The 17377-nt window shown below is 38.2% G+C and overlaps 1 protein-coding gene across 1 annotated transcript in view; it reads left to right on the top strand.

Moving 5' to 3' along the window:
- Positions 1 to 917: 917 nt before the first annotated feature.
- plcg2 (phospholipase C, gamma 2) overlaps positions 918 to 17377 on the top strand; it is a 30978-nt gene continuing 14518 nt past the window's right edge. The window contains exons 1-17 of the mRNA XM_069687169.1: positions 918 to 1046; positions 8759 to 8950; positions 10354 to 10503; positions 11208 to 11301; positions 11413 to 11460; positions 11735 to 11819; positions 12538 to 12618; positions 12723 to 12766; positions 12876 to 12948; positions 13936 to 14037; positions 14313 to 14431; positions 14976 to 15061; positions 15183 to 15300; positions 15764 to 15932; positions 16024 to 16119; positions 16388 to 16474; positions 17140 to 17309. Of these exons, the coding sequence (XP_069543270.1) occupies positions 8767 to 8950; positions 10354 to 10503; positions 11208 to 11301; positions 11413 to 11460; positions 11735 to 11819; positions 12538 to 12618; positions 12723 to 12766; positions 12876 to 12948; positions 13936 to 14037; positions 14313 to 14431; positions 14976 to 15061; positions 15183 to 15300; positions 15764 to 15932; positions 16024 to 16119; positions 16388 to 16474; positions 17140 to 17309 (1706 nt within the window). The 5' untranslated portion in view covers positions 918 to 1046; positions 8759 to 8766. The remainder of the gene's footprint in view (positions 1047 to 8758; positions 8951 to 10353; positions 10504 to 11207; positions 11302 to 11412; positions 11461 to 11734; positions 11820 to 12537; positions 12619 to 12722; positions 12767 to 12875; positions 12949 to 13935; positions 14038 to 14312; positions 14432 to 14975; positions 15062 to 15182; positions 15301 to 15763; positions 15933 to 16023; positions 16120 to 16387; positions 16475 to 17139; positions 17310 to 17377) is intronic.

The raw sequence follows: 17377 nt of genomic DNA, 5'->3' as shown, positions 1-17377 counted from the left end.
TATAATCTTGTGGCAGTTCACATAGTGGCATGACGGGAAGAGCTCCATAAAAAATGTTTATACTTTATATTTGTGTATGGAAATTATCTTATTATTTTATTCCCGAAAAATGTGACCCCCTGGGATGACCCCACTGCATGAGCTGTGTACAGTGATTATTGAAAATACATTAAACAATTATATAATGTATAGACCTTTTACATTAACAGATACGATTTGGGTTTTATAATTGTACAAAATAATTGAGCACATAATAGTAATTCACACATGGTATGTAGCATTATACTATGATGGTAATATATATATATATATATATATATATATATATATATATATATATATATATATATATAATTATTAAAGAATATTCATATCATTTTAACGTAAAATGAATTCATTTAAAAAAATACATGATACATTTAACCAGTAGTAAATAATAATATAACTCTCAAAGGGAATATTCAACAGCATGATTAGGATTTTTGTAATTAATAAATATTATGCTGATTAAAAAAAAGATATTGCACTTTTATTTTACTAATTCTCAGTCGTCACGGGACCTCATGGAGAGCCTAACAGAAGATGAGGAGTCCTCGTTTCGTCGTACAGCATGTGTTGATGCATTGTGTTAATACTGGCGCCGCTTTCTGTGCGTCCCCAGGATGCACTCTGCTTCAGACAGCGGATTGTGTGCGCAGGATTTCACATATGAAGAATTTATCGCGTATTTATTTTGAAAAACATCCTGGCAGCTCGGTGTTAGTTTAAAAGCCCTCTTGTCTGGTGTCACTTGCACAGTGTTGCACAGGCTAGTTTGCATAGATACCGTCCTTACTTCCGGACTTTTTTTTATAACTTGTAGACTATGCATATAATGCAAGTTAACTTTTACTTCCTTGTACACACAGATAGAGGAACTGACCGTTTTGCGGCTGGCCTTTTTGTCAACACTCTACATCCTCTCCAGCTTCATTTCATAACTTTGAAATCATGAGCAGATAGAAAACAAGTTTGCAGAGCTGAAAAGAATCGATTACACTTGTAAGGTAAGTCTTTTACTTTCTTGAAATCTTTTTAGGACGTGTTTCACTGTTTTGGGTCAGACTGAGTAAAATAAGAAGAGGGGAAATCCGCTTTTTACTGGCGGCATATCTGCTGGGCTGCAGATGATCTTTGAGTGAACAGGCTGTTTGATGCAACTCTAAACATGCACAGTCCTCCCTGTCATACACCGGCTGTACTTACACTGACTGTACAATCACCATTTTACTTAGATCGTCTCATGATATTCTCATTTCATTTGGTTCTCTGGAGTAACTTTTTAGTTAACAAAATAGGTTTATCACAATAAATAAGTTCAGTATGCTGACCCAAGGATGTACCTGCATCAATATGTCAACATATATTTCAGAACTTCAAAATAGTCTCTTATGGTTTGAACAAAAAAGGGTGTATGCCAGTGTAGCCAGAGAAAGCAGGTTCTATATGTAGAAGACTCTAGCTTAATTTTTTAGTAAAACTATCTATTCTATCCCCTTAGTTGTTGTTTATCAGGTAGCTAAAATACACTCAAATGCAACAGTCCTGAAGTAAATTCTCCCTTTTTGTGCCTAACTATGTTTAGCTTTTTGTCAAAACTGTTTTAAAGAGGAGTTGATTCAATTTCACAGTCCATTTGGTTTGCTGTTGAACTGTATTGTGTTCAACTGGGGTGTTTTCTGTTTAGAGATAAAGGGAGTGGTGGTAGGGGACTAGACTCTAGTCTCTTTTTCCATCAAGAACTGTTTTAAATGTCAGTACTTAAATCTATAACCTCCAAGTTTCAGTAGTCTTCTTCTAAAAAAGGTAATACATGAATATTGCTACCAAAACCAGGAACTCTAAAGGAAGGTCTCACTAGTTAGCTAAAAATTAACAATAGGTCCTTTTTTTTATTTAGGTCAATGTGGACAATGACTAGATTGCAGGTTGCAGTATATCTACAAGCTAAAGTGCTTTGAGACCAAACACCTAGTAACAACACAAGGAAGATTAAATCAAACAGATGAAAAAAAATCAACTTGAGCAAGACATTTCCGTGTCACTGTAGTGAAAGCCTATCGCACAAGTTCTCCTGATGTCATGAGGTGCATCAGAAATTGTCAGTCTGACCTCAGTCAAAGACAATAGCATTTGAAGTTCGTTTTGTTGTCGCTTTGTAGTTATTTTATAATCCTGCATCATGATGTTTTTTATCAGCATCCTTTTTTTTAATTATTTATGTCAATTAAATCACAACACAATCTGTTTATTTTGTGTTATAGCTATAGTTAGCATCATTTTTTTGGGGCTATATTTGCCTTCATTTCTTGATTTATAGGACAGCTGAAGAGAGACAGGAAATATTGGGAGAAATGAGTGGGGGATGATGTGCAGCAAATGGCTGAGGGCTGCAGTTGAACCTGTGGCCATTGCGTTGAGGACTATAGCCTCTGCACATGGGGCGCCTGCTTCATCCACTGAGCTAAACTCGTGCCCCCAGTTAGCCAAATTTAAGGCATTGTGTGAGTGCTAAATACAGTGAAACTGCCACTCAGTAAAGACTACAAATAGATTGCTGGTAGTTGGTGTCAATCTGAGAAATATGGCTACCAACTTGTGCCTGACCTAGCTAACAGGTCTTAAACCTATAGCTAACTGGGCACTGGTTTGCCTTAAGTAGCTGTTTGGTTGTCCAGTGTATCTGGGGTCATGAATTTTAGTTGGTTGTGTTTAACCAACATGAAGAAACCCAAATAGTGAAACTTGCTTGAGTTGCGTAAGCCTTAAATTTGCTTCTCTTTAGGTCTGTACATACCATGTTAGGCTATCTTCAGAAGCAATGGGCAGAGCCAATCAACAGTCACACGTTTAAATGCTAATTTGCTCTAGAGCTAACACATAATTGTGAAAGGCTAACGCAGCTGTATCTGAGGGAGGACTGGCCAAGGTAGTTTTGAACCTAGTAATGATTTACTTCAAAGCCTAGCCAATGCTCAAATATGTCTGCTTCTTTAATTGTAGAGTTTAAAATGAATAGATCATTTTCTCTTTTGTTATCTCAATTGATATATCACTGAAATTAGCTTGTCTAGTGATAGCCTGCAGTGTGATTTTGTTTGGCTATTTTTAACCTTTTCACAGATGAACATTGAAATTCTTTATTTTTTAAGATTTTTTTGGGCCTTTTTTCTTTATTGGAGAGGACAGTGGATACAGTCAGAAATGAGTGGAGATGACCTGCAGCAAAGGGCCGAGGGTCTGAGAACCCGGGGCTGCTGCGTTGAGGACTGTGCCTCTATACATGGGGTGCGTGCTTTAGCCGCTGAGCTAAACCGTCACCCCTTTCTTATACATTACTAATGGTAACCAGGTGCATAAGTCAACCTACGGCACACAAAGAGCAATATAAATTAATGATACATTTAAACCTATATTCAGTGTTGTTTTTCGCTTTCCTTTCTAATATCTCTTATGATAACTAGCTATCACTCATTGGTTTTTGTTTTTTTGTCTGCCTTTAAGCGTTAATATCTAAAACTTGTTTTAAGCACACAGCTCACATTTTTAATCAAAATCTAAAACCACAAAAAAGTCTAAGATATGGTAGTGGGGTTGCAATAACTGAAATGTGGTTAAGCTAACTTTTTGTTTATCCTATAAATATATCAAGTAATTTTTGGACCACTCTGATATCACTTTTACTGATATATCATCCATTCTTTTGGCCTTTACACACTGCTTTCATTTAAGTGAGCATTTTTCTGCCTTTGCTGTAATTGGCGTGTCATTTTATCTCATGCCAGTATTGCGTTTGTGACCTGGTGATTGAGCAATTTTAAAAAGAAAATGAAGTTCCCATGAAATCGAATCTCTTTTAGCGTAACCAGAGAGTTTATAAGTGCGTGTACTTTTGTGTTAGCATTCCTGTATGTGTGAGTGTTACTGTGTGTATCTATCAAAGAATGTCACACAAACAGAGCAAACATGTAAAAACTCAGCACAGTGGATCATCATCACATCCTCATGCTTGCATGACATGAACACATATATCTGTATTATCACAGTATTAGTATTACACAGTATAGTGTTATGTATTGGTGCCGTGTCAGTATGAAGGAATTTGTTAGTCTAAATATCCTGCAGTAATCCCAGCAGGGACAGTCCCTTCACTCGGCTCGGTCAAAGGTTTCAGCAGGAGAACAGAGGAAAAGTTGTCTGATACTGTTAGTTAATAATTAATTTCATTTCAGAACTCTGAATGCTTTGTGGTTTATATGTCGTGCGTGTATGTGGTGGAGGTGGAGGCATGCAGGATATTTACACATTATTTCAACAGAACTCTTCCTGTGGGACTGTTTGCTTTTGATATCTCTCTGCTCATTTGCAAGTTAAATGTAAGATATTGTAGCGTACCATTTAAACACTATTCTCAACTCCACCAGTACACTGTTTCTAATTAACTTTTTTATGCCATCACTGCACGACAGATTACGAGTCTGTGAGCCGTTTAAAAGCAGGAAGGAAAAGTAGTCATGAACTGTCTGACACACTTTGGCTGAGAGTGTTTGGGAACTCTCTGCAACATTTGTTTTTTTTTTTACAGTATGTTCTGTATTAATATAAGAATGATTGACACAAATAAGTAACTATAATGAAACCAAGCCAAGAGACTGATAATAAAATAACTGAGGTAGAAAGTGAGCTAACAGTAAGATATGTATCTAAGCTCAAAGATTTGCATGTGTTTTTTACACGTCTGTTGTACGTGGGGGGAAGTGGGTGATAATTCTGAGCCCATAGCTGAGCAGGACACAGAGAGCAGGGGTCCCAGAATGCCATTTTCTAGAAGAAATTCTGATTGTTTGTCAAAGTAAGCCCTTTTTCTTAACAGAATACATAATGCATTAACAATTCTTGGGTGATTCAGAAGTGGTGTCCATCAGAGAGTTCTCTGATTCCGTAGATCACACTACTCTCAGCAGTGTCTGCAGCACATAGCAGAGCATCACATGTTTGACAATTTATAATGTTGGATATTCTTTAGTAAAGTAATTTGTTTAAGAAGGCAGCCTTCAGAGAACATTTGCATGGTCATAACAATGCAGTCCACATAAAATAGGTGTGTTTCCATTCCATTCCTATTTCCATCAATTCAATCAGTTTTTATTTTATAGCTCCAAATCACCGTACTCTTTTTCATCCTTTTGCTTGATTTAAGACAGTAAAACCACAACAAAACTGTTTAATGTGGGTTCATACAGCACTAGTAAGCCGTATTTAAGGGGTTGTGGGAGTGATAGAAAGTAGACACAGTGAAACCTCCCCCTCATTGAAGACAGATGTACTAGTAGACTGTTGGTAATAGGTGTCAGTATGAGAAATCCAGCTACCGAGCTGAGCCCGAACTCGCTAACAGGTCTTAAAACTGGGCAGTGGTCTGCCATAAGTAGCTGGAAGCAGCAGTAAGGTTAGTTCAGACAGTACTGTGTCTGGTTCATATGTTGTGTTTAACCAAAAAAGAACAAGTAGTTTTTACTTGCCTGATCCTTAACAAACAGACCTTAAAAACAGACCCTAAGGGTTCCTTAAAACAGGTGCTAAACAGGTGCTTACTTGTGGCTCTGTTTGTCCCAAAAACTGTGCTAAGCCTTTTGTAAAATATCATATGAACTGATCTATGAGGACACACATGTCCTCATGTCAGCCATTGTTCTCTTTGGTCAAAGGTTTTTCTAATTTCCATTTTGCACATCCTAATGGTAATGAATGTGGGTCTTATTTGCATGTAGCAACATGTAGTTATTCAATGTGTTTCAGCTTCCTGTAAACCAATAGACCACATAAATGAGTTTTAGCTATGAAAGGCAGAGACAAAGCTGAAATAGAGATGCTGTGGATTTGGTGTTTAGACTTCCCCTCATCAGAATATTTGTGGGTGATGTCAGATTTCTCCGGCTGTCTGATGGAGAACCCAAACACAGTGAAGAGAGTTTAAAAGGTCATCACACAGCTCAGTACGGGGTAAACTGGTTGGGTCTGAAATCAGTGAAGAATATGGGATGTTGTGTATGAGTCAGCTGATTTATTTTTGTCTCCAAATGTGGTGGGCAGACTTTTATGTATGAGTATTTACGATTTCGTTTGTTACTTATGATTTCACTTCACTTTAAGCCTTTTATTTACAAAGTGTCTGACTGTATAAAAGTGAAAACTATTTTAGCCGTTCTTATTTAAACTATAATGTACTTATATGAGTGTTTATTTGTGTGTTTTTAAGAGTTATATTGACATGGTAATAAACCATTTTGTCAAATAGCCAATGTTCACTGGTATCAAAAGGTTTTAACTGGTAGTCTATTAAAAGACATGCAGAGCCTATAAAAGATTAAGCACAGGAATTTCCATATTTAGAGAAATGGTAGCAAGGCAAGTACTTCCTCTTTCTTATGCATAGCAAAAATAACCTACACCATAATCTGAGCCGTATGATTATAGAGTTAGAAACCAGACAAAGGATCTTTTAGTTATACGTCTCATCTACACTGCCATGAAGGGTAAGAACACAACACTGAATGCAAAGTCATTTAACCGTAATGATGAAACAATGATGAAATGTGATGCTTCCCTATCAGCACCCTCTCGTGGTACGTGGCCCATAGATGTGCCACTTTACTGTAGTTAAAATTGATTGCATAAAAAATTTAAATAATTGTAACCCCTCCCAACAAACCCATGACACCTAATTCAAAAATGACAAACTACTTTAAAGGGAACCATACAGTAAATAACTTTCATTAAACTGGGGGACTCACAAGTGACAGATCATGACATGAATTATTAAAATTACAGCAACAGTGGCTGAGCTATCCTGACATTTATACTCTAGTTGTAATCACTCTGGATCCTACATTACCCATAATGCAGTAGCAACTATTTATTTGCATTTTGTCTGTCAGTTTTGTTTTGCATTTTACCAAAGACAGCTGAGGCAGTGCTTTTGAACAGCTGGAGGAAATATCTTCACATTTAACATAAAGGTCACTGTGAACAAATGAAATGATGACGTTATGACATATTTTAAAAAGGTCAAAGCTCAACTTCACTGTGACATCATAATGTCATGAGAAAACTCTTTTCTAACCATTACTTCCATCCCATCTTGACAACTGGAGGGTATTTTAGTACAGCCTTCATCACAATGAAGCAATTGAACTCAACAATGAAAAGACATGAAACACTAATGCGGGAAATGTTTTCATATCTGGCTGACAGGTGGCATCATCTTAGAGGTTAAACATGAGACTCATGTAGTGCTGATAGGAGTGTGGTGTGGCGCTTAGCTAAAAAAGAAAAGAAAAGAAAAAGCAACAATTGGTGAAATCTTTGTAATGAACAGCCGAATGATTCGACTGACAAAACTTAGAGTCAGATACAGCCCCAGATCCTGCTGTCAACTAAACACCAATATCCTTTTACAACAACTACAACTACATGCCACAAGTTGTAACCCAGACATTCTTTTCTAAATTTGACATCTCCAAATCATAGGCATAGTTTAAGGTTGGGTGTTCACAAGAAATAGAGGAAATGCAAAATGCGTACAACAGAAGCAGAGTGATCAAATATTGTGAGTATTAGGCCCATCACAGAAACCTAAGACGCAAAAAAAACACTGTAGTAAAGCTGACACAGATCCTTAGCCATTGGTGTTTCTCCAGAGATGAGCCTTGGAGGCTTGTTCATAGACAGTCCCCGTGGCGTCTAATATAAACCTTAGTATATATATTAAAACACAGAGAGGAGTGTAGTGGGATTGCTGGGCATTTATAACCTAGGACACACTACCACCGCACAGCTGCATGCAAGTAAAGTTTGCCTGTGATCTTCAATGCTTTGTGAGATAATTTACTTCAATACCGGGCACCTCTTAGTAAGTATTTCTTCCCCACTTTCCCTAGAGAAATGGCGGCAGCGAGAACGAAACACAGCATCTCGTGATACAGAATACTTGAGCCTTGGATGCATAGAATAGTAGAGCATAGAAAAGGCACGATTAGTATTGCCAATGACATGTCTGGGAAAGCGGGAAGCACTGGTTCGCTGGGGCATTGTAAATCATCCAGCCATTAGTTCCAGGTGTCTCACAGGAACTGGGACTGACTGGGGCGTGGCGGCTGACAGGAGCCGGTGCGGCTTCAGCGCTGTTGTCATAGCAATGACAACGCAGCCACCGTTAACGTTAGCAGCAGCTGCTGTGAAAATCTCACCAAAGCCGCCTGACTCTGTATGTTCTGTCAGTCTCTGAGCTGGGCCGAGCTGGGTTCGTTTTTTAACGAAGAAACAGCGTATATTCAAAAGCTCTTTTGTGTTTATTAATATAGAGCAAGGCATTACAATAAATTACTAGTTCTGTGTTATAAAAAAAAAGATATTTAAATATTTCCACGGACCCTGTGACGCCTGTGCTCCAAATGTTTCTCAGGTTTGACAAAGAGCCACTAAAGAGATACAAATGTTTTACCAGGAGAGGTTGACCTATTGAGTTTCTTAATCTTTTGAAAGAAAGTAGGAATAAAATATCTTCAAATCAACGCCTGTAGAACAGTAGAGTGTACACTAGATGTTACTAAGTTTTATAGGTACTTAAGTACATTTCATAATCTAAGCCTTTTCCACAGTCAGCATTCAGAAGTTTTCAGTGAATTACCGTGCCTGTGTCTCTCCCATCCTGTCTCAGCTGCAGAAATGGCTTGTAAGGAGCAGCAGGGCGAGATGACGGAGTACAAGAAGATTCTGATCAAACGGGACATGGAGATGGGCGTGGTCATGACGGTGTTCCGGCAGAAGGCGGAGCGGCTCACCGTGCAGGTCATCATGGAGACCCGGCAGGTGGCATGGACGCGCACTGCAGACAAGACTGATGGTGTCTGTGAGTATATTCAGTGAAATATTGTAATAACCATTACGTCATTGTCTCAATGTATTTAGTATTTTAAAACACAGTGACACCAAGTTTTGCGTAATAAATTGACTGACACACAATGTAACTTTTGCTAGCTACAGCCAGGATGTGCTTATGAGCTGTCTGTTCGTATAAAATGATGAAGTGATGACATTTTATACCCAAAAGGTCAGGGGTCAGCTTTACTGTGACATCATAATGTCCATTAAAAAAACACACTTCCTGGGTCATTTTTCCCGTCCCCTCGCTCGACCCCTCGCCTAGCTGTTAGTGCTGACAATCACATACTCTGCTGAGAGAGAGAGAGAGAGAGATGCCCCTCCTGTAAATGATTGTGGTGTGACCTGTTTTGTTTAATGCAGGCCTACTCATGCTGTTGTTTTGATTATAAAGTAAAGTATTCTTTCAAATGTTTTTAAAGTGCTAATCTTAAAGATCTCGTTTCGTTCTCTTTGGCGGCGCCTATGGCGATACACCGTCATTGTAGGAGCACACTTCCCAGATATCTGAACAAAGTTGCATGTGTGACGTCCACGTTTGGCTCCCTTTGTTACAGTTGTAACTCTTGATTTTCCTCACTGACGGTCTCTTTCCTTTTTAGACTGTTTGCCTTCATCTGAGCGTTGAATTTGTTTCTTTTTCTTTGGATTTTCACTTATTTTTGAAGTTGTATCTGTGGTCATAAGCAGCTGCTGAGCTCCGCCTACCCTCTCTGGCAGACCAACCACTGCTGGCTGATGGAAAACGCGTCACTGACTCGGCGCCGCTTGTGACTTTTTCCGCGAAAGTCGCACCAGACACCCCGTCCATAATAATACTGTATAATGCAAAGGCTTTCATCAGTGGGCCATAGGCTCAGTCACCACTGTGTTACCTCATTCGGTGATTGATAGTGAATTAACAGACATTTATTTACATGAAAATCTTCAAGATTATTAATTTAATATACAACTATCCTCTAAAGCTACTTAGGGTTGTGTTGATTAAGACATGTTTAAAGATGTGACACGTGGTGGTGATGGTTGCTACTTTCAGGCTTTGTCTCAGCTCCACCCAGACAGTTTTGAAATGTCCCCCCCCCCCCAGTAGGCATGCTGTGTCTGTACCACTGTTGCACAGTATTTGTTGATATTCATTGAGTGTGCACATCAGCAGCACAAAGTGTGAAATGAACCATGCCCTGTGAGTGGTTTCTGTAGTGGCAGTATGAGCGCTTTAAGAAATGTGTGAAAGAAAGATGTTACATCTATTATACTGTTCATCACTTGTTTTGTGATTGTGACTACAGATCCCAGAGATGATGATTTACAAACAGACTATCACCTCCTTCAAATATACTAACCAGCAGAAACATATGTGCTGTGTTTCAGTGGACCTGTCTGAGATCAGAGAGGTTCGTCCAGGGAGGAACTCCAAGGACTTTGAGCGCTTCAAAGATGGCAAGGACAAACACGAAGAAAACAGCTGCTTCACAATCTTCTACGGCTCACAGTTTGTCCTCAACACCCTCAGTCTGGGAGGTGAGGGGTTTATTTATGTGTGTCTCTAGCCTTGTGTTCTAATCTAATTAAGAAGCACTAAGCATTGTTCTTAGTGCTTCCCACATCAAAGCCACCAGACACCATTGACAAAAACTGAAACATGTGAGTTGCTGGTCTCCTGCTGCCTTCAACGGTTAGTTTGCGTGTCTTATTGTGTGATTTAGGAGTTGTTAAGGGTCAGATGAATCCAAATACAAACTGATTTAAGCAGTGTTTGGCAGGCAAATCCCTTCTCTGAAAGGTAAAATTACTGTTTTTGTCAATGGAGTCTGGTGGCATTTAGGAGATGATGTAGCTGTTACCTCAAACCCTTTCTGTCTGCATCCTTTCTGTAAAGTTGCCAGACAGTTTTATTAGCATTCTACAGTTTGTCTGGATGCTGCAACTTGTCTTATGGCTGCCCTTTAGTCCACAAAATATGTATAAACAAGGGCTCAGGTATAGAAAATACTTGAATTCCCTTTAACGAAGTGCAATAAAAGAAGTATTGATGGTCACATCTCTGTTTAGTGAACCTGATACTTTAGGAAGTGTGTTGATATGTCAAAGAAAGAAGTCTCACTGTATTTCCCAAGCAACAGATCTGATTTCCGACATGTTTTAAAGCAGCTCAACTGCTCATCATCCCACAAAGCTGAATGTTTGTTTTGTGCAGTTAAAAAGTCTGTTTGCTTATTTTACAGCTGATTCTGTGGAAGAGGCAGAAAAGTGGCTGATTGGATTAGAACTGCTGAGGCAAGAGACACTGGAAGCTCCCACTCCGGTTCTTATAGAAAGGTACACACACACACACACACACACACACACACATACACTCATATTTACACATTTGTAAAGTTATATGTGGTCTCATCTAGTCATTTATTTTTTGTGTTGTCTTCCCTCCAGTTGGCTGAGGAAGCAGATGTATTCTGTCAATCAGACAAAAACAAACAGGTACTGCGCTTGTTACTCGGCCACATTCACTCTGTATCGAAACAATAGAATCAGTGTTTTGTTCTGTTTGTCTTGATGACACTTGATTATCGTAGTTTGTACATAAATATCCATTTTCTAAATATAATCAAGTTTAAACCTTTGATTAAACTGGTGAAAACTTTATTTTCTCTAAAAATCTTGCATTAAAGATGATATTTATGATAAATAGAAGCATAAGAGCTTCCCAACCAGATGTATGGATGATGTATTTGGTTTATTGTTTCCTTCCCAGCATCTCCTTGAAGGAGCTGAAGGCTCTGCTTCCTCTGCTCAACTACAAGGCCCCCAACACTCGAGTCCTCAAAGACAGATTCCAGGTACTCTTCCTCTCTTCCTGTCCTCTCCTCATCATTGTTGCATGTGATACATTCTAATTATTTTTTTCAAATGTACTTTTTGCATTGGCAGCTCTGTCAAGCCCTTAAAACCATTACGTTTAATGATCTTACATACAAACTATACCAGCAGGACCCTTCATTATTTAAAAAAAACAAACTAACACATCACATTTTCCTTTTTACGTCGACATCATAGTGAAACAAAGAACAAAGAAATACCTTGTTCATGTTTTGACATTGTTTTGGATCAATATGTTTCATGTGTCCATTTAGCAAAATTGGATGAAAGGAAAATTGTATTTTTTATTTATGAAACAATTTTAATACTCTACTCGACTATTTTGGTTAATTAACATACGTCACCTTTGAGATTAGCTTGTACAAAATCGAGAGCTATAAAGAATCAAAAATATCTCTATAAAAGAATATTTATAAAAAAGACAGTTTTCTCAAATAGATTAAGAAAAGGTATCGTGATACACATTTTACTACCTGATCAACTACTACAGAGCCATAATAGCCATAATACTGCACTATTCATCTATTCTCTAATGAAAACGGCATCATTTTAATTTCAAAGATCATATCAGATCTTAAAAATGACTGATTAAACACGACCTGATTTGTAATTTAAAATGTCACATTTCTGTATGTGCTCTTGTTTTCTCCATCAGTACTCTTATGTTCTGCTTCACAGGAAATGGGGGCAAAGAAAGATCGGCTGGACTTTGAGCAGTTTCATAAATTGTACAACTATATCATGTTTGAGCAGAATGAGGTGAGTCTGAATTTATCACAGTGAACTAAGTACATGTATGCTGAATGTATTACTGCACATAATTGTTGTCCAGCATTTTCATTCATATTATTTTTCAAACTCAGATCCTCGATGAGTTCAAAAAGGAATCGTGCGCTTTTATTCTCGGGTGAGCTTGACAACACTTGATTATAACTAACCCTGATGTGATGTGAAAGGCAGCCTGTAAAGTGAGTTAGTCACTCTGGTTTCACTGTTTGCTCTTTTTCCTTCCACAGTAACACAGACAAACCAGATGCCTCAGTCGTTCTGCTTCATGACTTCCAAAGATTCCTCATCTATGAGCAAAAGGTCAGACAGGAGAGGGGTTGTTACAGCTTTGCATGTCTGACTCAACTCAACTAGTCTCTCTTTGTTTTTCCAGTAATTTGTTAATCAACCAATAACAGCTGCTACACTCTCTTTGTCTATTTAAGCTGTGCTGTGATTTAATATACTGTGAGAAGTTTGTAACTAGTTATAAAACAGATGAAAAGTAACTGATGCCTCTATATGACCTTCAACAGCAAAGCAGATCATTAGCAGCCATCAGATTGCCTTCTTTCTATATAGCTGTTTTTAATGCAACCGCTACAACCACTGCAACCAGATCTATGTCAAGGAAATGTTGTGATTCAAATTTTTATGCCACTGAATTTTTAGCAACAGGTTTAGTGATTTATGGTTGAAAAATAAATAAAGATTTTGCAGTAACTGTTGGCTAAGATACTGGGGACCAACATAAAAACAACTGACTGAAGAAAACCCAGCATATGAAAGTCAGTGGGCCTTATTGAAATTTATTGCATAACTGTAATAGTCCTTGTACTATTTCCTGGCAATGGTTTAATTAAAATAGATATTTTTCAATATTTAGTTTTTCTTATTTTCTTCCTTCCTGTATTTCATTTCATTTTACAAAAATAGTTTCACTATTCATTCCACATTGTCGTCACCTGTGGTACCTGCTTTTGGGTTCAAATCCTAAAAATTACAAACTACATTCAACCTCCACTTTAGTGCTTGTTTTATTCATAAGAAGTTGCTGTGTGTGTAATAACCGAATAGAAAGATTTAAAAAACATGTTCCTGTCATCAATTACAATAAGATGAAACTGACATGTTGTGATTTGACTTGAATCAAACATTTATTCCTTTTAGAGACAGAGACTAATAATCAGAAGCCAAACAATACAAGCTGAAAAGAATGATGCTATTTAATAATTTCACAGAGTTTAATTAATTCTAACATTTGCTTTAATATCTTTTTCTCCTTGTCTGTGTCCCGTCTTCCCTCAGGAACCCTGGGCCAATGATCTGAACCAGGTCAGGGAAGTGATGACCACCTTCATCGACGACACCATGAGAAAAACCAACGATCCCGAGTTCACTGTCAGCGAGGTGCTCTGCTCTGACTGCTTGTGTTGTGTGTGACAGACATGGATTATACAAAGATGTAACAGACTGTGATACATGTCACTCTATATAAGAAGTGTTTCTCCTTTAAGCCCCTTGATTGCACTGAGCTGATAGTAACAGCAAAATTGTTTATTTCATGTCGCTGATTCAGGGAAGAATTAGATGTTAGATGTGTGATGAGAATTCTGGCTTTAAAATAAATAGATCACACAGTTTATAAAAGATTGTTTTAAACTCATTTGTGTTTTCTCGTCTAGTTCCTCAGCTTCCTGTTTTCCAAGGAGAACTCTGTGTGGGACGAGAAGTTCTCGGAGATCAGCAACCTGGACATGAACAATCCTCTGTCCCATTACTGGATCAGCTCCTCTCACAACACGTCAGTATGAGTCCACACACACACACACACACACACATAGATGCTTGATTATTGTATGTACTGTTTATAAATGTATATTAACCCTACAGATTAATTCTTGCTAAATGCCTTATTCAATAAGATTATTTTAGTTTTCCCATAATAAGGAGTAAGACTCATATATGAAAACTGTTGTTTAATGTCATGTGCAATTTGAAGTGTTTCAGGAGCGACTGACAAAATAAGACTAATAGGACCCAAGAGCTATGAAAACAATAGGATGAATAAGTTGGATAATTAAAATAATAATATATAAATAATTAGCATTAATACAATGGAAATACATTGTTGAAATTCTACATAAAATACTTTGAAAATAACAAATAGAAATGTTAATTAAAAGAAGAATAAAATTCATAATGAAGAAAAAAGCAAATACTTAGCCTTAAAATGTAGAAATGATGAAAAACTACTCTACTAAAAAGCCTTTCTTATAACTCATAAAAAAACATTTTAGTGAAATACATATAAATGAACATGTCCTTGTTTGTATGTTTTTCACCAGCTACCTGACAGGTGACCAGCTCCGCAGTGAGTCTTCCACTGAGGCTTATGTCCGCTGTCTGCGTCTGGGATGTCGCTGTGTTGAATGTAAGTACTTATCTGTTGTTGGTTCTTCACTTATATCATGAATGTATTTTATTTTATATTTAGCATTTACATCAACAATCTAAAAGGTTTTTGTTTTTTGTGTGGTGCTGAATCTCTACAGTGGACTGCTGGGAGGGACCCGGGGAGCCGATCATCTACCACGGCTGGACCAGGACCACCAAGATCAAGTTTGAGGACGTGGTCAAAGCCATCAACAACCACGCTTTTGTCGCTTCAGAGTAAGAAAGTCTTTGGCTTGGACTGTTTTTGCAATAAATGGTAATGTATTGAATTGTAACCATATCATGAGATATGTATCCTTTCGCCAAATGTTTGCCAATACACATCCCTAGTAGTGACAGCTTTCACAGTTTCACTCTGTAAATTACTGTAAAATATCATCATTCACTCACACTTATTTTCATTATGAGATTTTTTGCGAATTCTTTGCCCTCCCTACGGATTCTACTCTATGTATATTTTGCAAAACATTTTTTATGGCATTAAACTATATCAAGTGTTTTTGTCTCTATCTGATGTTAAACTTTTAACAAAGTCAGATGCTTTTAACATTGTCTAAAGTCCCATTCCCTTCATATGTTGATTTATTGAATTTTCCAGCTCTTCCTCCATTCTAACATGAAGGCATTTATCACTGTTCTTCCACTGAAACATCTCATTATTCGTGCTTCTCTCTCTCAGGTTCCCATTGATCCTGTCCATAGAGGAGCACTGCCCCATAGAGCAGCAGCGTCAGATGGCTCGCATCTTCAGAGACGTGTTTGGAGACAAACTGCTGACTGAACCCGTGGAGCAGATGGCGGAGCAGCTGCCTTCACCTACACAGCTGAAGGGCAAGATCATACTCAAGGTGCTCTGTGTGTGTTATAGGGGGATTATCTGGTATGTTATATATCATTACTAATGGCCATATCTGTGCTCTCCTTGTTGTCCTTATGCAGCACAAGAAGCTCAGTGTGGAGGGAGGAGGAATCAGCCGAGACTTCAGGAAGGGGCAGAAACAGGGAGACCTGGAGATCTGGGACCCTGTGGACGAGGTACTGTCAGAGAGGCCGGAGAGCTTACTGTCCTTGTGTATAGAAAAGTATCATATTAATGTAAAATAATAAGCTAGTATGTCTAAAAGATAATATTGATCACATCATTGTTGGTATTTCCTTGTTGATGCAGAGAAATTATGTATTATTAGCCTCGGTGGGTGCTTTCAGAATAAGACAGGCTGGTTGCTCTAAAGAAAGCCCCCCTGTGCAAGCTGCTTGTTTGCATGTAACATATAATATGTATATTTTCATCTCTCTCTCTCAGCGGTGGAACAAGCACTACTGCGTGATCTCTGATGACAAGCTGTACTATGCAGAGGAGTACGAGGATGAGGAAGAAGATCCTAGGAAGGTAAAAGAAAGAGAGGGAAGTTTACAGGAAAAAGTTTTACTGCATTTTTTTTTCAAGAGCGTGGTATTTCAATTTGAGAACATGAATTATTGATTTCACGTTCAGACTTGGTTATTCTTTCCTTTAAAACCTTGCCCTTGCACTTAAATAGTCCCTGCTTGCGCTCAGATTTGCTGTTCCTTCCTTCAAATGTGACTGCAGGGTTTTAGTGGCCTTCTACGTAAACTTTGATGTTCATGATTTTTCTAAAGTTTTATGGCTACAAACTTATTTTGGGTTTACCGAAAACAGTGTAAAAAGTTATGTGCGACAGGCTTTGAGGTACATTTTCTCTCCTTCAGTTGGTGTGTCAGAGGTTTTACCCAATCAGCAGTGACATGTATACATACTTGTGTATTCAAAACCTGCTGTAAAAAGGCAGTGCGCATACACACACAGGAGAGTGTTCAACATACCTTCATTTCCATTTTAGTAAAAGTTTTCCAGGTTTTGTTGAGGCTGAATGTGGCCTTGCTTGAGAAGGGTGTAAGTCCCCGAGCAAGGTTATCCAAAATGCATTATTTTCAGAAACACTAAATTTACTAACAAGTGAACTCAACAAGATACCCTTAATACCAACACCAACGTGAATGTGTTTAAACCCGTGCTGTTCTTGTCTTCCTCAGTACCAGAACCTGCACTGTTTAGAGCCATGGTTCCACGGGAACATTAAGGAGGGCAGGCACCAGGCCGAGCGTCTCATCTCTGATTACATTGCAGAGATCGGGGGAAGAGACGGCACCTTCTTGGTCAGAGACAGTGATAGATACGTCCCAGACCTCACCCTCTCCTTCTGGTACAACATAACATTTCTTTATCTCACTACCAGCCAAAACCAAAGTTTGAGACTGTAGTTTTTTTGTG

This window comes from Semicossyphus pulcher, unplaced genomic scaffold (genome assembly GCF_022749685.1).
Source record: "Semicossyphus pulcher isolate SPU_LCO1_2020_fin unplaced genomic scaffold, fSemPul1.0.p SCAF_8, whole genome shotgun sequence".
Taxonomy (NCBI): Eukaryota; Metazoa; Chordata; class Actinopteri; order Labriformes; family Labridae; genus Semicossyphus; species Semicossyphus pulcher.
The sequence above is the reverse complement of the archived record's forward strand: the minus strand, read 5'-3'. Positions and strand labels throughout refer to the sequence as shown.